Source organism: Nycticebus coucang, chromosome X (genome assembly GCF_027406575.1).
Source record: "Nycticebus coucang isolate mNycCou1 chromosome X, mNycCou1.pri, whole genome shotgun sequence".
In the NCBI taxonomy this organism is placed as follows: domain Eukaryota; kingdom Metazoa; phylum Chordata; class Mammalia; order Primates; family Lorisidae; genus Nycticebus; species Nycticebus coucang.
The window spans coordinates 1081518-1098596 of NC_069804.1; the positions used below are offsets into that span (position 1 = coordinate 1081518).

Below are 17079 nucleotides of genomic sequence, written 5' to 3' on the forward strand. Positions count from 1 at the left end.
CCTCACACCCCTCAGCCCTTTAAAATCACACTGGGGTATCCCTGGAAGCCCCACAGGTAAGCCCAATGCTTGCCCAAGTGGTGGCTGCCCAGCCACAGGGATCTTTTAAAATCATTTTCTTTTTTTTTTGAGACAGAGTCTCACTATGTCGCCCTCGGTAGAGTGCCGTGATGTCACAGCTCACAGCAACCTCAAATCTTGGGCTTAAGTGATTCTCTTGCCTCAGCCTCCCAAAGTAGCTAGGACTACAGGTACCCCTCACAACACCCGGCTATTTTTTTGTTGCAGTTGTCATTGTTGTTTGGCTGGCCCAGGCTGGATTCGAACCTGCTAGCCTGGGTGTATGTGGCCGGTGGCCTACCCACTGAGCTACAGACACCGCCCCAAACAGAACAATTTCCAATGGTCGTGTTACGAACCCCTCTGCTGCTTAAAACCCTTCCTACAATTATGTTTCTGTCTTGATTAAAGTCCAGAGCCATGAATGTCTCCCCCAAGAACTGGCATGTGGCCCCAGCCCCTGGATAGCATCTGCCCTGTTCCTCACACAGTTGGTAACACAGGCGAACTCAGGTGACCTCACGTAGGGAACCACATAGGTGATCTCACAGGTGAGTCACATGCAGGTGACTCACACAGGTAACCTCACTCAGGTCTTTTATACACACGAATTCACGTGACCCCAGACAGATGGCTCACACAGGTTGACTGACACATGTATTCATCCAAGTAGTGACACAGAGGTGATAACACAGGTGGCTTCAGACAGGAGACTTCACTCAGTGACCTCACATAACTACAGACAGAGGACCACACGCAGATGATGATTCCACACGTATGGATTCATATAGGTGACTCTACACAGATGACCTCATACTGGCTCTTCACAGGTGACCCACATACAGGTACCGTAGACAGGTAACTTCACCTGGGTCCTTCCCAAACACGACCTTTTATCAGTGACCACACACAGGTCCCTCACACAGATGTTACACACAGGGTCAGCACACAGGTGACTTGAGATAGGTGATTCCCTACAGGTGAACTCACGGGTAACTATACACAGGTTACTGCAGACAGGTGACCTAGTACAGGTGAACTCACACAGGTGACCTCAGGCAAGTGTCTCACACTTGGTGACCCTCTGTCAGCTCCTCGCTGGCCCCATTTTATTGCCCACACTCAAACTCTGTAAGCTCCCCAGTATTACCCCCCAACGACCATCTCAGCTTAGGGGACACACGTCCCCAATGCCCTCGCCTCCTCCTTGTAATCAGGGCTATCACCACAGTAGGTACGTTGCCTTCTCATCCTCCCTGTCCCCAGGTGCGGGGCCCTCACGGTCCAGGGCACTGTCCAGTCCAGGCACCAGGAGCAGCGGGTGTTAACTCCTGTGCTATAGAAAGCTTCAGTCCAGCCCTCTACACAGTGCTTCACATACAAATCCAGTAACTCCACGTTGAAGGGTGACTGATGGTCAGCTTGAGATGTCTACCCCTTAACTAGACATCTGAAATTTCCTCAACACAGAATGAAACACCATCATAGTCTCTCTGTGTCCATTTCACTTGTTAATATCCTCAAAGCAAACTTGCCAGTCAGAGGTAAATTCACAGGAGGGAACTTTGGATCTGGAAGAAAAAGCTTTTTTTCTACCCTTTTAAGTTCTTTGATGGAGGCCTGCAAATTAAACTGACAAAAGTCAGCTTAGCAAAAGAAAAACCCATCAAGTTCATTCACATTGCATTTAGGAGCTCACAAAAGAACTGATTCCTTAAATAGCTAAAGTTACGGGCTTATATAATTTACCTAATAAGGAGAAAAATCTTGTATACAGAAAGCACAAATGGTTTTTAAGAAAGACATATAAATATCTAGGAGAACAAATAGGAGATAACAAAGTGTATGATGGTGTTTGTTTATGGCCTTTTCTGTCTTTCTGTGGCCATAAAACTCCCCCAGAGATACAATTAGTGGCAGTTTCACTGCTGGGAAGGAGGTCATCTTAAAGAGGTCATCAATGGCATTCTGAAAAGCTTTATGCCTTTATTCAATAGACAAAGAAAGATCCAAGAAGGCTTCCTTCTGCATCAGCTCAATCTCCAATATTTTCAGTTTAAAATGACCTTCATGCTCACTCTGGCTTTTGAGTGGATCCCCACATCTGCAGGTGATGCTGGGAAATCGATCACTTACCATTTTAATTCCACTATTTTTTTTTTCCAGGGAGGCTCCCCAAAGAAAGACCCCGTAAGTATCACTCTCTTTCTCTATGACATCCTGCACCTGAGCCATGAGTCACCTCAATGTTCAGCACCCACCAAGTAGAACTGCTCGTCTGGGGATAGGGAGGGGGTCATTATCTAATGAGGGAGTTCTCCTGGATACCCAAACTGTGAGGGAACAAATTTCTGTTAATGCTAGTTTGTGGTACTCCCTTGTGGCAGCCGCAGGAAACTCCTACGGAGGTGAACATGCCCTCAGCCACTGGAGGGCAGCAACATTGTGCACCATCAGATGTGGGGTGATCTATATCCTACAGGGGCACTTGAGTCTGAGGTCTGGGTGGGGCCTACGAAGCAGCCACCAGCTCCCAGGTGGAGATGGGGCGGCTTTGACCCTGTGGACCACATTTTGAGTGGTAGGAGAAGTGAAAGGGGATGAGAAGCTGTCTGAAGGCATCTTTGGAGGCCAGCATTGGGGAGATACCGTTCCTTTCTGGGCCACACCTGTGGCCCCAATGATGTCTTACCATGCTCACAGCTGTCTGGCCCAGAAGGAGGCCAAGGGGAGGGGTCTCTCCTCCGGGGAGAGTGGAGTCTCTGCCCTTTGTCTGAACTTCTGTCTTCACCGGCTGACCCAGCAGCCCCCAGCCCACCTCTGCCTTAGGGTGGGGAAGATAGTTTTGCAGAGTCTAAGGTAAAAAGCATCACTAATGAAACCAAGTTTTTGTGCCATGTAGACACAGTCCCTCCTCTTGGCTTTTTCCAATCTTTGACTTTCTGGTGATGCAAAAATGATATGCACGGCTCAGTGCCCATAGCACAGCAGTTAGCACCAAGGGTGGCAGGTTTGAACCCCTTCCGGGCCTGCTAAACAACAATGACCACTGCAACAGCAACAAAAAAAACAGCCAGGAGTTGCGGTGGGCTCCTGTATTCCCAGCTATTTGGAAGGCTGAGACAAGACAATCGCTTAAGCCCACCAATTGGAGCTGTGATGCCACAGCACTCTACCCAGCATGACAAAGTGAGGCTCTGTCTAAAAAAAAAAAAAAAATTAAAAATAGGCATTCAGTTATAAAGTTCCCAGTGTGCAGCAGAGAGAAATCACAGCTCCCAGTTAGCCATGCATTTCCAGCTTATATATTTTCGGCTTATGATGGGTGTATGAGGACGCATCCCCATCATAAGCCGAGCAGCCTTTATCCCCACAAGAGCCAGAAAAACAAACTGGGTTCTTTAAGCCAAGAGACACAAGGCAAGGGCATCTTCCTGGATGGGGCTCTCTGAGGTCCTGCAGTCACCATCCATCTGATCTTGAGGTTGTACAGAAACACCGTTACTTCTAAGAGGGCAGGATGGGGGACTCTGCCTTCCTGTTGATGGCAGCCTCTGGGAGGGCCCTGGTGCCCAGTGATGTCACGACATCGTGGTTCTGACATTGTGGGTAGATGAGATGGGATTTTTTTTTTTTTTTTTTTTTGGCAGGGCCTGGGTTTGAACCTGCCACCTCCGGCATATGGGGCCACTGCCCTACTCCTTTCGGCCATAGTGATGCGATTTTGCGCAAGTGGGAGCTGTGTGAGGGCGGCCCCCAGCTCGGCTCAGGAGATGGCCTGAGCGCCTTCATCACAGATCTTCCCTCTGCATCTCGCTGACACACTTGGGCCAAGAAGGTTCCACGCAGAGACTGTCCTGTTTTCCTTACGGATAGCAGGTGTCCTGGGCTCCGTTTCCTTTGGGTCTCTGCACACTCAAATATCCAGGGCATCACGGTTACCTGTGGCCCCACCGCGGATGAAGATGCGGGCCTGTGCACGAGGGCACCTGGGGCTTCTCAAGGAGCCACTGACCTCAAGGGCAGGAGCGCAGGGCAGCCCTGCTCGCGTGGAGCCGGAAATGAGCTCTGTCCAGCGACGCGCCAAAGAGCAAGACGCTCAGAGGTGGATTGCATCTCGGCCCCCAGAAGCTGTGCTCCCCGATGGGGCCTGTGCCCGGCCGCCCAGCTTCTTAGGATAGAGTCAGAATAACCACAGCGCCTCGCAGGGCGGTGCGCACGCTGCGGGAGAGGCGCAGGCAGGCGAGGAAAGCCGAGCGCGCCTCACAACCGCAGGCCCTTCCCGGTCCTCACCCGGGGTGCCCCGTCGGACTCACACGTCGGGCCCCCGCGTGGAACGCTCGGACATCGCAGCGCCCCTATCCGCATCCACTCCGCTCCCCAACGCTCGGTCTTCCCTTTTCTTTCAAAGGTTTTCCAACGAGGACGAGACAGGAACGTCTACCCGCTGCCCAGTTCGGACGCAAACGGCGTGAACACCCTGCGCATGCGCGTTCGGCACCTGCGCAACGTCATCTGGAGCGACTGGAGCGCGACGCTGCCTTTCGGTGAGCGCGGGGCCCAGGACCATCCCCGAGAGGACGCGGGCGCTCGGCCCGGGTGGATGGGGGGCGAAGGGAACCCCTGTTTTAATCGTACAGCCGATTTTGGCCGTTTCTGGGAGGATTATGCAAAGGTTTGTCCTCGACCCGCAGGAGCAAATCGTCTGTTGCCAGTTCTGGGTTCCGTGAGGCTGGCGTCTCGCCCTGCCTAGTGCCAGAGAAGGATGCTGCCCGCTGGGGCCAGGAAGATGGGACATGGACATATATTTTGGGGTCACCACTCAACCCGTTACAAATGTGTTCCGTTCCTTCAGGAGTCTCCTAATTGGTTTACTTTGCCAGTCGAACCATCCCTTACTAATTTGCCTGGTTGGCATTCCAAAGTACCAAAAACGAAACAGCTTAGATCAACAGGTAGCTATTCTCCCAGCCCTGCAGCCCAGGAGTCTGAAGTGCAGGGGTCTCAGGGCTGTGCTCCCTCCACAGGCCCCAGGGAGGCTCCTTCCTGCCCCTCCCAGCTCCTGGGGGCTCCAGGCTTCCCTGGGCTTGTGGCCACATCACTCCAGTCTCTGCCTCTGTCTCCACGTGGCTTCTCTGAGTCTGTGTCTCCTCTGCTGTGTCTCATGAAGACACCTGTCATCAATTTGAGCTCTCCCTACATCCTAGATGGTCTCATCTCAATATCCCTCAGGGACTACATCTGCAGAGAACCTATTGCCAAATTACATTCTATTCATAGGCTCTGAGTGATAGGACATGGACATATATTTTGGGGTCACCATTCAACCCATTATGATGTATCCAGTTCCTTCTCGAGGCCGCAGGGAAGGCTCCTTCCTGCCTCTCCCAGATCCTGGGGTCTCCAGGCTTCCCTGGGCTTGTGGCCACATCACTCCAGTCTCTGCCTCCATCTCCACGTGGCTTCTCCTCTGTGTCTGTGTCTCCTCTGCTGTCTCTCAGGAGGACACCCGTACTGGGTTTAGGGCCCTCCCTAATCCAGGATGGTCTCATCACAGGATCCTTCACTAATTATATCTGCAGAGATCTTACTGTCAGGTTGCGTTCTATTCCCAAGTTATGGGAGATAGGACATGGACATATATATTTTGGGGTCACCATTCAACCCATTAAAATTGTATCCAGTTCCTTGGGGAGCCTCCTTCCTGCCTCTCACAGCTCCTGGGGGCTCCAGGCATCCTTGGGCTTGTGGCTACATCACTCCAGTCTCTGCCTCTGTCTCTACGTGACTTATTCTCTACATCTGTGTCTCTGCCGTCTCCTACGATGACACCTGTCACTGGGTTTAGGGCCCTCCCTGATGTACAATTATGTCATCTCTGGATCCTTAATTACATCTGCAGAGATTCTATTGCTAAACTATGATCTATTTATAGGTTCTGGGTGATAGGACATGGACATATATTTGGGAATCACCATTAACCCATTACGATGTATCCAGTTCCTTCTGGAGGCCCCGGGGGAGGCTCTTTCCTGCCTCTCCCAGCTCCTGGGGGCTCCAGGCATCCCTGGGCTTGTGGCTACATCACTCTAGTCTCTGCCTCTGTCTCTATGTGGCTTCTTCTCTGTGTCTGTGTCTCCTCTGATTGTTAGGGAAGGATGCATTCTCAGGTGGGGGCCAGTGACTTTCCCTGTTGAGCACCTCCCTTTGCCCATGTGTCCTGTTTTCCTCCTTTCTGGCCCCAATGTAGCCAACAAGACTCCCACCGTGACTTCTGTTATCCTGCGAGACTGAGCTCCTGGTCTCTCCTGACTTCCTCATCTTTGTCTCCATCAGGTGTCCAAGAAGAGGGTTACAGTGGCGCCCCTGTGGCCCTGGCCATGCTGGTGCTGGGGGCGGTGGCCCTGCCCACCCTGGTCATGTTTGTCTGTAAAAGGTGAGAAGCCCAAGCTCAAAACACAGGAGGGAGCCTGACACATATCACACAATTTCATTTACTTAAAATGTGCCCGAAAGGCTCAGTACCTGTAGCTTGGTGGTTAGGGCGCTGGCCACATACACTAGGCTGGCAGGTTCGAGCCTGGGCTGGGCCAGCTAAACAATAATGACAACTGCAACAAAAAAATAGCCAGGCGTGGTGGCGGGAGCCTGTAGCTACTTGGGAGGCTGAGACAAGAGAATTGCTAAGCCCAAGAGTTTGAGGTTGCTGTGAGCTGTGGTGCCATGGCACTCTACTAAGGGTGACATAGTGAGACTCTGTCTCAAAAAAAAAAAAAAAAGTACTGGAAAATCATGGGGCACAAATGGGTGACCAGTGGTTATCAGAAGTTTGGGGAGAAGGCTGAGAGTGACTCCTTGATGAGGTCAGGGGTCTCTTTCTGGAGGGGTCACAGATTTCCCAGAGCTAAACCCAGGTGCTGGCTGGCTGGGGGAGGTAAGTGGGAATGATCTGAACACTCCCTGGGTTGCTCAGGCTAACAGTGTTGATTTTATGTTTCATGACTTGTACCTCAATTTAAAAAAAAATTTGAGGGGGGAATTATAGTCACACCATAGCAGGCAAATTATTTTAGTGTATTTCAAGAATTAAATACTCTGGCTCAGCGCCTGTGGCTCAAGCGGCTAAGGCGCCAGCCACATATACCTGAGTTGGCAGGTTCGAATCCAGCCTGGGCCCGCCAAACAACAATGATGGCTGCAACCAAAAAATAGCCGGGCGTTGTGGCGGGCACCTGTAGTCCCAGCTACTTGGGAGGTGGAGGGAGGAGAATCAGTTGAGCTCAGGAGTTGGAGGTGCTGTGAGCTGTGATGCCACAGCACTCTATCCAGGGAAACAGCTTGAGGCTCTGTCTCAAAAAAAAAAAAAAAAAGAATTAAATACTCTTTATGGGATTAAAAACAAAGAGGGAAAAAAAGCAATGTGCAGAAAATTAATTAAAAAAGTTAACACGGAAAAATTTTGAATGTCATATTTACAAATATGAAAACAAGCAAATTAAAGACTCCCATAATAGGGTGGGCTTGGAGGCTTACTCCTGTAATCCCAGCACTCTGTGAGGCTGAAGCAGGTGGATGGATGACTTGAACTCAGGAGTTTAAGACCAGCCTAAGCAAGAGCGAGACCCCATCTCTACTAAAAATAGAAAAAATAGTTGAGCATTATGACATGTTTGAGCTACTCAGGAGGCTGAGGCAGGAGGATCACTTGACCCCAGGAGTTTGAGGTTTCTGTGAGCTATGATGCCACGGCACTCTACTAAGGGCAACAGAGTGAGACTGCTTAAAAAAAAAAATACACCCATAATTACAGATTTCAGGCAGACATACCTAAGGAATAAAAGGTAACTTTTGCTGTTCTCTGCCTAAGTCCACATGGGAGGGCTGATGTGTGGAGCTTCACACAAACAGTCGTAACCATAGGAGGGCAGTTCAGCTGCTGCCCAGGGGGTGACCCCACCATAGAAACCACCTCCTGTGCCCTGCTCTATCTGGAGGCTCCTGGCACCACTGCCAAGCCACAGGCCTGGGGGCAGCTCTGTGTCCCGCCATGAGGGTGCCTGAGTCTTCCCCACACTGAGCAGCCCCAGAAAACCTGCTCACAGCACCAGTCATGCCTCCACTGTAGCTTGGACTACAGGTGCACACCACAGTGCTCAGCTAGTTTTTCAATTTTTAGTAGAGATGAGGGTCTCACTCTTGCTTGGGCTGGTCTTGAACTCCTGAGCTCAAGCCATCTATCCACCTGCCTCAGCCTCACAGAGTGCTGGGATTACAGGTATAAGCCTCTAAGCCCACCCTATTATGGGAGTCTTTTTTTTTTTTTTTTTTTTTGGCCAGGGCCGGGTTTGAACCTGCCCCTCTGGTATATGGGGCTGTCGCCCTACTCCTTGATCCACAGGTGCCACCCTATTATGGGAGTCTTTTAATTTGGTTGCTTCCATGTGCAGGGTCGCTGGACATGGCTGATGCCAGCTGGCACAAGTTTAAGCCCACGCCATACAGATGCCTGTGGGCATTGGACTATCGTCCACCTCCTGTGCTGGCCACTGCCATAAGGCTCCCCTCATGTTGTTCCTTTCTCTACCCAGGTACTCGGTGACACAGAGACTGTTCCCTCCCATCCCACAGGTGAAAGGGGAATTAGCTAGCATCTTTATTCCAAACCCAGAGGTGAGTAACTCCCACCATCAACCTCCTGTATCCGAGCTCTGGTGCCAAGGGTGAGGCCAGGGGTATCCATGCAGGCTTAGGAGCTGCTTCGGACTCTGTGGGTGGATAAGGGGAGTGTCCTTCCTTCCCCAACAGGGCTGATGCTTATACAGAGGCCAGGAGAGGGCTGGAGCAGAGGGAGAGAGGGATGGACCTTCAGCTTCCTTCACCGAAATCTCTCCGTCCCTTCTGGTGCCCTGTCTCAGATACACGCCACAAACCCCCCTATATGTAGGGCGAGAAAGGAGCCCCCAGATGGAACAAGGCTGCCTGTGCTGTGTCCGTCTGTGGCAGAAATCCCCAGCCAGTTTGGGGGGCTTCTATTCTCTCTGTGGAGCCATCTGATACCCTTGTCAGCAAGTCAAATCACTTTAAATTGTGTGACCCAGAGAGTTCTGATGAGGTATCCCAAACTCAGGGGCTTAAACTATGGGCAGTTCTCCACCCACCCAGAGGTCTGAGGAGCAGGTGTCTCAGGGCTGCTCCCTCCACAGGCCCCAGGGAGGCTCCTTCCTGCCCCTCCCAGCTCCTGGGGGCTCCAGGCTTCCCTGGGCTTGTGGCCACATCACTCCAGTCTCTGGCTCCGTCTCCACGTGGCTTCTCCTCTGTGTCTGTGTCTCCTCTGCTGTCTCTTAGAAGGACACCTGTTGGTGCCTGTGGCTCAGGCGGCTAAGGCGCCAGCCACATACACCTGAGCTGGCGGGTTCGAATCCAGCCCAGGCCTGCCAAACAAAAACAATGGCTGCAACCTAAAAATAGCCAGGCGTTGTGGCGGGGGCCTGTAGTCCCAGCTACTTGGGAGGCGGAGGCAGGAGAATTGCTTAAGCCCAGGAGGTGGAGGTTGCTATGAGCTGTGATGCCATGGCACTTTACCCAGGGCAACAGCTTGAGGCTCTGTCTCAAAAAACAAAAAAGGACACCTGTCACTGGATTCTGGGCTCACCCTCATCCAGGATGGTCTCATCTAGAGATACTTCACTAATTACATCTGCAGAGATGCCAAGTTAAATTCTATTCGTAGGTTCTGGGTGATAGGACATAGCATACATTTTAGGGGTCACCATTCACCCTCTTATGCTGAATCCACTTCCTTCTGAAGGCCCCAGGGGAGGCTCCTTCCTGCCTCTCCCGGCTCCTGGGGGCTCCAGGCGTCCCTGGGCTTGTGGCCACATCACTCCAGTCTCTGCCTCCATCTCCACATGGCTTCTCCTCTGTGTCTGTGTCTCCTCTGCTGTCTCTCAGGACACTTGTCACTGGGTTTAGGGCCCTCCCTCCCACAGGATGAGCTCATCTGGAAACCCTTAACTAACTGTATCTGTAAAGATCCTATTTCTGAACAAACTCCCATCCCAGGTTCTGAGCAGACGTATCTGTTGTGGGGGCACTGGCCAGTCTGAGGCAGCTGTTTTCAGCTGTGGACCACCAGGACTCACACCTGTGCTGGGTCCTTGGGGAGAGTGCAGAAGCCAGCAGCTCTGCCCATAGATATGTTCGGGGTAGGGGGGAGGTGGTATTTTTATGTTCCTGCCCCTGGGACATCAAGGGGCATTTCTGAGGTATTAACATTTGTCCCTTGTAACTTGCCCCTGGACTGTGACTGCTCCCCCGTAATGAAGCAGACGAACACCCCCAGAACAGCAGCTCCAATTCTCAGCTTGAAGATGTCAGGGCTCAGGAAACAACACCCCTTATAAAATCCTCAGCAACAGCCTCAAAGTTTCTCTCTCCTGCCCTTCTGTCTCTGTCCCCTTTGCTCCCATTTGTGTGTAGAAACTAGAATCCCTTTTCCCCGAGGTAGGTCAGAGAAACTATAATCCTTTTTCCCCCAAAGACAGCCATAAACCTAGAAGTCTAACTCCGATTTCTCCCCCACCTTTCTGTATAAGAACTGGCCAGAGGGAAATTCTATGACCTGCCTTTTTGGACAGTAAGTTACGAGACCCCTATTTCAGGGAGGGTCCTGCCCACACCCAGGAGGAAGGACACTGCTCAGAGAGGCCAAGAAGAGTCCAGACACCCAGGCCTTGCTGGGTCCCCACTTGGTCTGTCGGCATCAGATCAAGCCTTTTTTGTGCAATCTTATTTCTGCACGGCCGCCCATGCTTTATTGAACCTGGCACAAAACATGGACAGTTTCCCCTGTGTCTCTGGGCTCTCATTCTGAAGGCTCCCATGTATACCTGTTAAATAAATATCTACGCCTTTTCTCCTAGTGACCAGTCAGCCTCATGCCAGGGATTACTCACATTTAGGGGGCCTTGGCATCTCACCTTAACCTTCTTGGAGCATCCATGAGGCCGGCCCAGAGGTGTTTAGGGTTCACCACTAATCTGAGGGCATCACTTGCATTAACAGAGTTGGTTTAACCTAGAATGTTACTCTTGAAGAGAATTGAAGAGATACAGACAGTCCCAGTGGACCCCTTCTGATGGGCCCTGCCACGTAAACCCTGGCTCTGCCCACTGTACGCAGCCTCTGTACAAAGGAGGCTGACCCCTTGTCAAAGTGGGGTCTAGAAAATGCCGCTCTGCAGGAGCCAGGAGTGCTGGATGGTGGATGTGAATGAAGGCCCTGTGAGCCCCCCAGTGAGTGAACAAGCCCACCTCCCACAGCCCTGCTCGTTCACTCATGCTGGCCAGGTGTCCCCCACTCAAACTTGGGGTGGTCTCCCCAAGTCCTACAACCAGCCCCCCACCTGAGGCCAGCCCTGAAGAGTCAAGGAAACTTCTAGGCCTCTATGTGATTACCCAATTTTTTTTTTTTTTTTTTTTGAGACAGAGTCTCACCATGTCACCCTTGGTAGAGTGCTGTGGCGTCACAGCTCACAGCAAGCTCAAACTCTTGGGCTTAAGTGATTCTCTTGCCTCAGCCTCCCAAGTAGCTGGGACTACAGGTGCCCAGCACAATGCCCGGCTATCTGTTGTTGTTTCAGTTGCCGTTGTTGTTTAGCTGGACCAGGCTGGGTTCAAACCCGTCCGCCTCCGTGTATGTGGCTGGCGCCATAACCACCGAGCTACAGGCACCTGGTCCTCTACCCAATTAATCGGGAAGACCCTCTGTGTCCCGGGGCCCAGGGCTCTCCCAAGGATGCAGGTGTGCTGTTGGTTTCCACAGCCAGTGGGTCAGACAGGAGGGAGCCCAAGAGTGAGGACTAAAGTCTATGGGTGCTGAATTGGTCAACATCTGTCTGTCCCCGAAGAGCCTCTGCTGTCTCTCCGTCTCAGCTTGCAGGTGCCTCAGAGATGGGAGTTCCCATGGTCTTCCATAAGCACATTTATTGAGCTACAACTCCCTTGTCAGATAATTGGCCCATGTAAATCACGCAACTTGGGAGTATTTAGCACCTTCACAGTTCTGTGCTACCATCACTTCTGTCTAGCTTCAGAACATTTTATCTCCCCCGAAGAAGACATTATATCCACAGAATCGTCCCTCCCTCCGTTCTGTCCCCAGCCCCTGACAACTAGCAATCTACTTTCTGCATCTACAGGCTTGCCTGTTGTGGCTGATTTATGTAATAAAATTATATAACACACAGGCTTCTGTGTCCAGCCGTCATCACTGGGTATCACCTGTCCAAGGTTCATCCACATGGCATCAGGCGTCAGAGCCTGGTTCCTTATCATAGCTGAGTAATGTTCTGCCATGTAGAGGGACCACGTTGGCAGGTGGACACTCAGGGGTTGCACCTTTTGGTTGCTGTGAATCCCACTGGTCTTTTGTTGAAGTTTCCTTAATAGGGGTACGAGGCAGTCAGCGTGGGCTGTCTCAGCAGTGTGACTCCTCTTTTAGGTCTCCTGGGAAGGGACCCATCTACCTCCAGGCTCACAGGAACCTGAGGACATCCTCATTGTGGAGGAAACACCATAATTTCCGTGTGGACGAGCAGAGATTCCTGCTTCAGCCTCACCCTCTATTTCTGAAAGTATCTTTTCTATATGTGTTTGCTTAAGCGACTGTCAGCAATTGTGTTATTTGTGAACGATTTCTAATTTCCCCTTCAAAACAGTGTGTAGAGGTCGGGAGCGGGCACAAAAGCTTCTTTGCAGGCATATTTCTGGAAAGGTGTCATAAAATTGACCCAGATGCCAAAGTCTCGGATATTCATCCACAGGGAAGAGTCAAAGAAAAACACTGCAACTCCACCTTTTCTACCTGCCCCATCCTCGGTCTGTTGGTTGGACCCTCATGAAAAGAGCTCCCACAGGCTGGTAGGAGTGATGGAGGCCCCGTGGTTATTGGCTCAGAAACACCAGGCAGGATGTATCTGGACGTTGACAGTATGCGCATTTTGTCCCAGAATCTTGCCTTTTTACTGCAGCAAAAATCAAACACGAGGGCAGGAACCTCCACATGGATTCATCTGCAGCAGCATTGATTTGCAAAGAACCGATAAAAAATAAAATGTGTAATTTGATTGTCTCAATGCACTATTTTGGAGTGAGCAGAAACCCACACAATGAAACGTTCAAGTGTTGGGACAGCCTAACAGTGGGTTCTCCTCTGCGAACACATTCCCAAAGTTGTGCCCTTGGGAACGAGGGCTCAGGACGTGAAGATGTTCTCCTGATAAGTTGGCTTATGCGTTATACCTTCACATGTTTGTATGACTGTATTAGCAGTGGGCATCTTTCTTAGCAATGCAAAAATGGAGTCTTTGGGAAGACACTTTCCTGTGAAGGTGGCTGTCCCCACTTTGATTGGAGTCATGCCACTATTTGAATGGTCAGATACTGGACCAGCCATTCAAAAAAAAAAAATCTAACCCAAGTATAAAACAAAAAGGAACCCACAAAAACAGGTGGCACCAATTGCTGAAATAGTGCAACCCCTTACCTGATGCTTGATGTTGTTAAAAATAACCTGCTAGACCAGGTGTGGTGGCTCAGCCTGTAATCCTAGTGCTGTGGGAGGCAGAGATGGGTGGATTGTCCTGAGCTCAGAGGTTTGAGACCAGCCTGAGCTGGAGTGACCCAGAGTGAGACCCCATCTGTACCAAATAAAGCCGGGTGTTGTGGTGGATGCCTGCAGTTCCAGCTACCTGGGAGGCTGAGGGCAAGAGAATCGCTAAAGGAAGAAAAAAAAAAGAAAGAAAGAAAATTAAAAAAAAAAACTTCAAACTAAGATGATTGAAAGCCAGTTAAAGCAAAATTAAAAAAAAAAAAAAAATAACCTGCTAAGGAGTCGACCCATCCGATTTGATCCAAGGGGTGCCAGAGATGTAGGAAGACGTTTGCTCACCAGAGTGTTGTTTATAAGGCTTTTACAAAATGCAAAAACCCTCAGATGTTATTCACAGGAGACAGGTTTTTAAATTGTGGTGGCACATAGAAATTTGGGGATTTTCTATTTGCAAGGAAACATATTTTGGGATCCTTATAGGAAAATGGAGAAGGTTCAGCACAGCATGTAGAGAGAGTAAGAGTCTTTGCAGGTGGGAGTCCTGTGAGTGTGTGCACAGGTGTGTGTGTGCAGCTATGTGTGCATTTGTGTGTGTGTGCAGCTTTATGTGTGCATGTGCATGTGTGCAGCTTTGTGTGCATGTACGTGTGTGCAGCTATGTGTGCATGTGTGTGTGCAGCTATGTGTGCATGTGTATGCAGCTTTATGTGTGTGTGTGCAGCTGTGTGTGCAGTGTGTGTGTGCAGCTGTGTGTGCAGTGTGTGTGTTCAGCTATGTATGTGTGTGCAGCTATGTGTGTGTGCAGCTATGTGTGCATGTGTGTGTGTGCAGCCTTGTGTGTGCATGTGCATGTGTGCAGCTATGTGTGCATGTGTGTGCAGCTATGTGTGCATGTGCGTGTGTGCAGCTATGTGTGCACGCGTGTGTGCCACTGTATGTGCATGTGCGTGTGTGTGCATGTGTGTGCAGCTATGTGTGCATGTGCGTGTGTGCAGCTATGTGTGAATGTGCGTGTGTGCATGTGTGTGCAGCTATATGTGTGCACGTGCGTCTGTGCAGCTGTGTGTGCATGTGTGTGTGTGCAGTTATTTGTGCGTGTGTGTAGCTACGTGCATGTGTGTGTGCAGCTATGTGTGCGTGTGTGTAGCTATGTGCATGTGTGTGTGCAGCTATGTGTGTGTGTGTAGCTATGTGTGCATGTGTGTGTGCAGCTATGTGTGCATGTGCGTGTGTTTAGCTATGTGTGCATGTGGGAAGCTATGTGTGCATGTGCGTGTGTGCAGCTGTGTGTGCTTGTGTATAGCTATGTGCATGTGTGTGTGCAGCTATTTGTGCGTGTGCATGTGTGCAGGTGTGTGAAGCTATGTGTGCATGTGTGTGTGCAGCTATGTGTGCATGTGTGTAGTGATGTATGCATGTGTGTGCAGCTATGTGTGCATGTGCATGTGTGTAGCGATGTATGCATGTGTGTGTGCAGCTATGTGTGCATGTGCGTGTGCAGCTATGTGTGCATGTGCATGTGTGCAGCTATGTGTGCATGTGCGTGTGCAGCTATGTGTGCATGTGCGTGTGTAGCTATGTGTGCATGTGCGTGTGTGCAGCTGTGTGTGCATGTGTGTGTGCAGCTTTATGTGTGCATGTGCGTGTGTGCAGCTATGTGTGCATGTGCGTGTGCAGCTATGTGTGCATGTGTGTGCAGCTATGTGTGCAAACCCAACACCACACAGAGGTGGTGATCTTCAAACTTCCGGTGTCTATTCCATTTTTAATTTATTTTTATAGAGACAAAGTCTCAGTATGTTGTCCAGGCTGCTCTCGAACCCCAGGCTTCAAGTGAGGCCTCCCAAAGTGCTGGGGTTATAGGCATGAGTCTTCATGGCTATCCATTTTTTTTTCCTTTTTAATGAGTGCATTCCCCACCCCCCAAAAACCTCATTTTTACAATGAAAATTAATTTTTTTTTTTTTTTTTGGAAAATAAAAATGTTAGAATCCAATTTGGATGTGGGAAATCCCAACAGTGGAATGTTAAGTGAAAATGGGCAAAGACGGCAGTCAAGTATATTTGGATGTTTGCAAACCTGTGTCCACCTGCTTCCCTTTTTCTCGCTATTGGAATTATCAAGCGTGTTTTATTGTCTCTGTTTTTCCAAAATGTATATAATAAACTTGCACTGCTCTCATCGTGGCTAATTCTCTATGAATCCCGTTGCTATGAAATAAATATCACTTCAAAGAATCTTTTTTGTTAAAGAGATTTGGCACAGCCAGCCTGACAAACTAGAATGTCATGTCTAGTAATTTCTAGAAGTAGCTAAGATGAGCTCGGTGATGGCAAACACCATCACCTGCATGTGCAGATAAAAACAGCAGAAGATTGGGCTTCCCTAGGACACCAAGACCCTGGCCTGCTGCAGCTGAGGGAGCGGATGGGTTCTGGTCCTTAACCCTACAGTAATTACACTCCATGGCTTTACAGACCCACTGTTGGGGTCAGCAGGGTGTGGTGAACCTGGCTCTGGGGAAGGTAGGTATTCCCTTCCCAAGCTGCTGTGGTCTGAATATCCGTGTCCCTCAAAATTCCCATGAATTCCACAGAAATCTTGCAATGGAAAGCAGAGTCAGAACGTCCGACCATTTTTTTGCATTCTTTCTTTCTCTCTCTGTCTCTCTCCATCCTTTCCCTCTCTCTCTTTTTGTCTTCATTGCAATACAATATATACAACATAGAATTTACCGTGACTGACATGCTGTGCAGCCATCCCCTCTGTCTAGTTCTGAAATGCTCTCATGGGCCCACAAGGAGGCGGCAACCCCATGAGCAGTCACTCCTGCCCGCCCACCTCCGCCTGCAGCTGGTAACCTCTAATCTGCCTTCCAACTGTATGGATTTGCCAGTCCTGAACATTTCTCAGAAATGTGATCCTATAACATCCAGTTTGTGTCCAGCTTCTCTCACTGGGCACACGTCTTTTCACGGTCCACCCACGTGGTAGCAGGTGTCAGGCCCTTGTGCGTGTTCATGGCTGAGTGATATTCCACGATGCATCCGGACCCGGCCCTGTTCATCTGCCTGTCCATTACTGGAGGCTTGAGCTGTTCCCATATATTGTTTCTTTCCTTTTGAAATAGAGCTTTGAAGATGAGGAAAGACATTTAGGGGAAAGGATTGGGAAAAGTCCCAAAGTGACACCAAATCAACCCAGAAGACTGAAGCCCAGGTGACACAGACGTCACCTCTTCTTGTTAATTTTTGAGTCAGCAGTTAAAGGGCTTTGGTGGGAAAGGAAAGAGGGCGAGGAGGCTGAGCTCAATTTAGCACAAGACTTTGCACAACCCCACTACCTGGGTTGGACTTAAAAAGGAAAAGAAGGCCGGGCATGGTGGCTCGGGCCTGTAATCCCAGCAC

General features: G+C 50.2%; 2 protein-coding genes across 3 annotated transcripts in view; both read left to right on the forward strand.

Moving 5' to 3' along the window:
- Window positions 1-2328, forward strand: part of LOC128577806 (granulocyte-macrophage colony-stimulating factor receptor subunit alpha-like) — a 35168-nt gene extending 32840 nt beyond the window's left edge. Inside the window, exon 8 of the mRNA XM_053580152.1 lies at window positions 2227-2328. Within this exon, the coding sequence (XP_053436127.1) occupies window positions 2227-2328 (102 nt within the window). The remainder of the gene's footprint in view (window positions 1-2226) is intronic.
- LOC128577809 (granulocyte-macrophage colony-stimulating factor receptor subunit alpha-like) lies at window positions 18-15875 on the forward strand. Of its 2 annotated transcripts, none has more exons than XM_053580155.1 (4): window positions 18-4607; window positions 6397-6496; window positions 8649-8730; window positions 12562-15875. In XM_053580155.1, the coding sequence occupies exons 1-4, from the start codon at window positions 4547-4549 to the stop codon at window positions 12637-12639; spliced, it is 321 nt and encodes a 106-aa protein (XP_053436130.1). In that variant the 5' UTR covers window positions 18-4546; the 3' UTR covers window positions 12640-15875. The 2 variants fall into 2 exon arrangements, with proteins under 2 accessions (XP_053436130.1, XP_053436129.1); XM_053580154.1 differs by lacking the exon at window positions 18-4607 and adding an exon at window positions 4619-5015.
- The last annotated feature ends 1204 nt before the right edge of the window (window positions 15876-17079 follow it).

Bases quoted from the DNA above. Each gene is read 5' to 3' on its own strand.
- LOC128577809 (XM_053580154.1), top strand. From the start codon at position 4,826: ATGCTGCCCGCTGGGGCCAGGAAGATGGGACATGGACATATATTTTGG. The intron at 5,016-6,396 runs GTAGCTATTCTC...TGTCTCCATCAG, and splicing joins GAAACAGCTTAGATCAACAG to GTGTCCAAGAAGAGGGTTAC. The intron at 6,497-8,648 runs GTGAGAAGCCCA...TTCTCTACCCAG, and splicing joins GTCATGTTTGTCTGTAAAAG to GTACTCGGTGACACAGAGAC.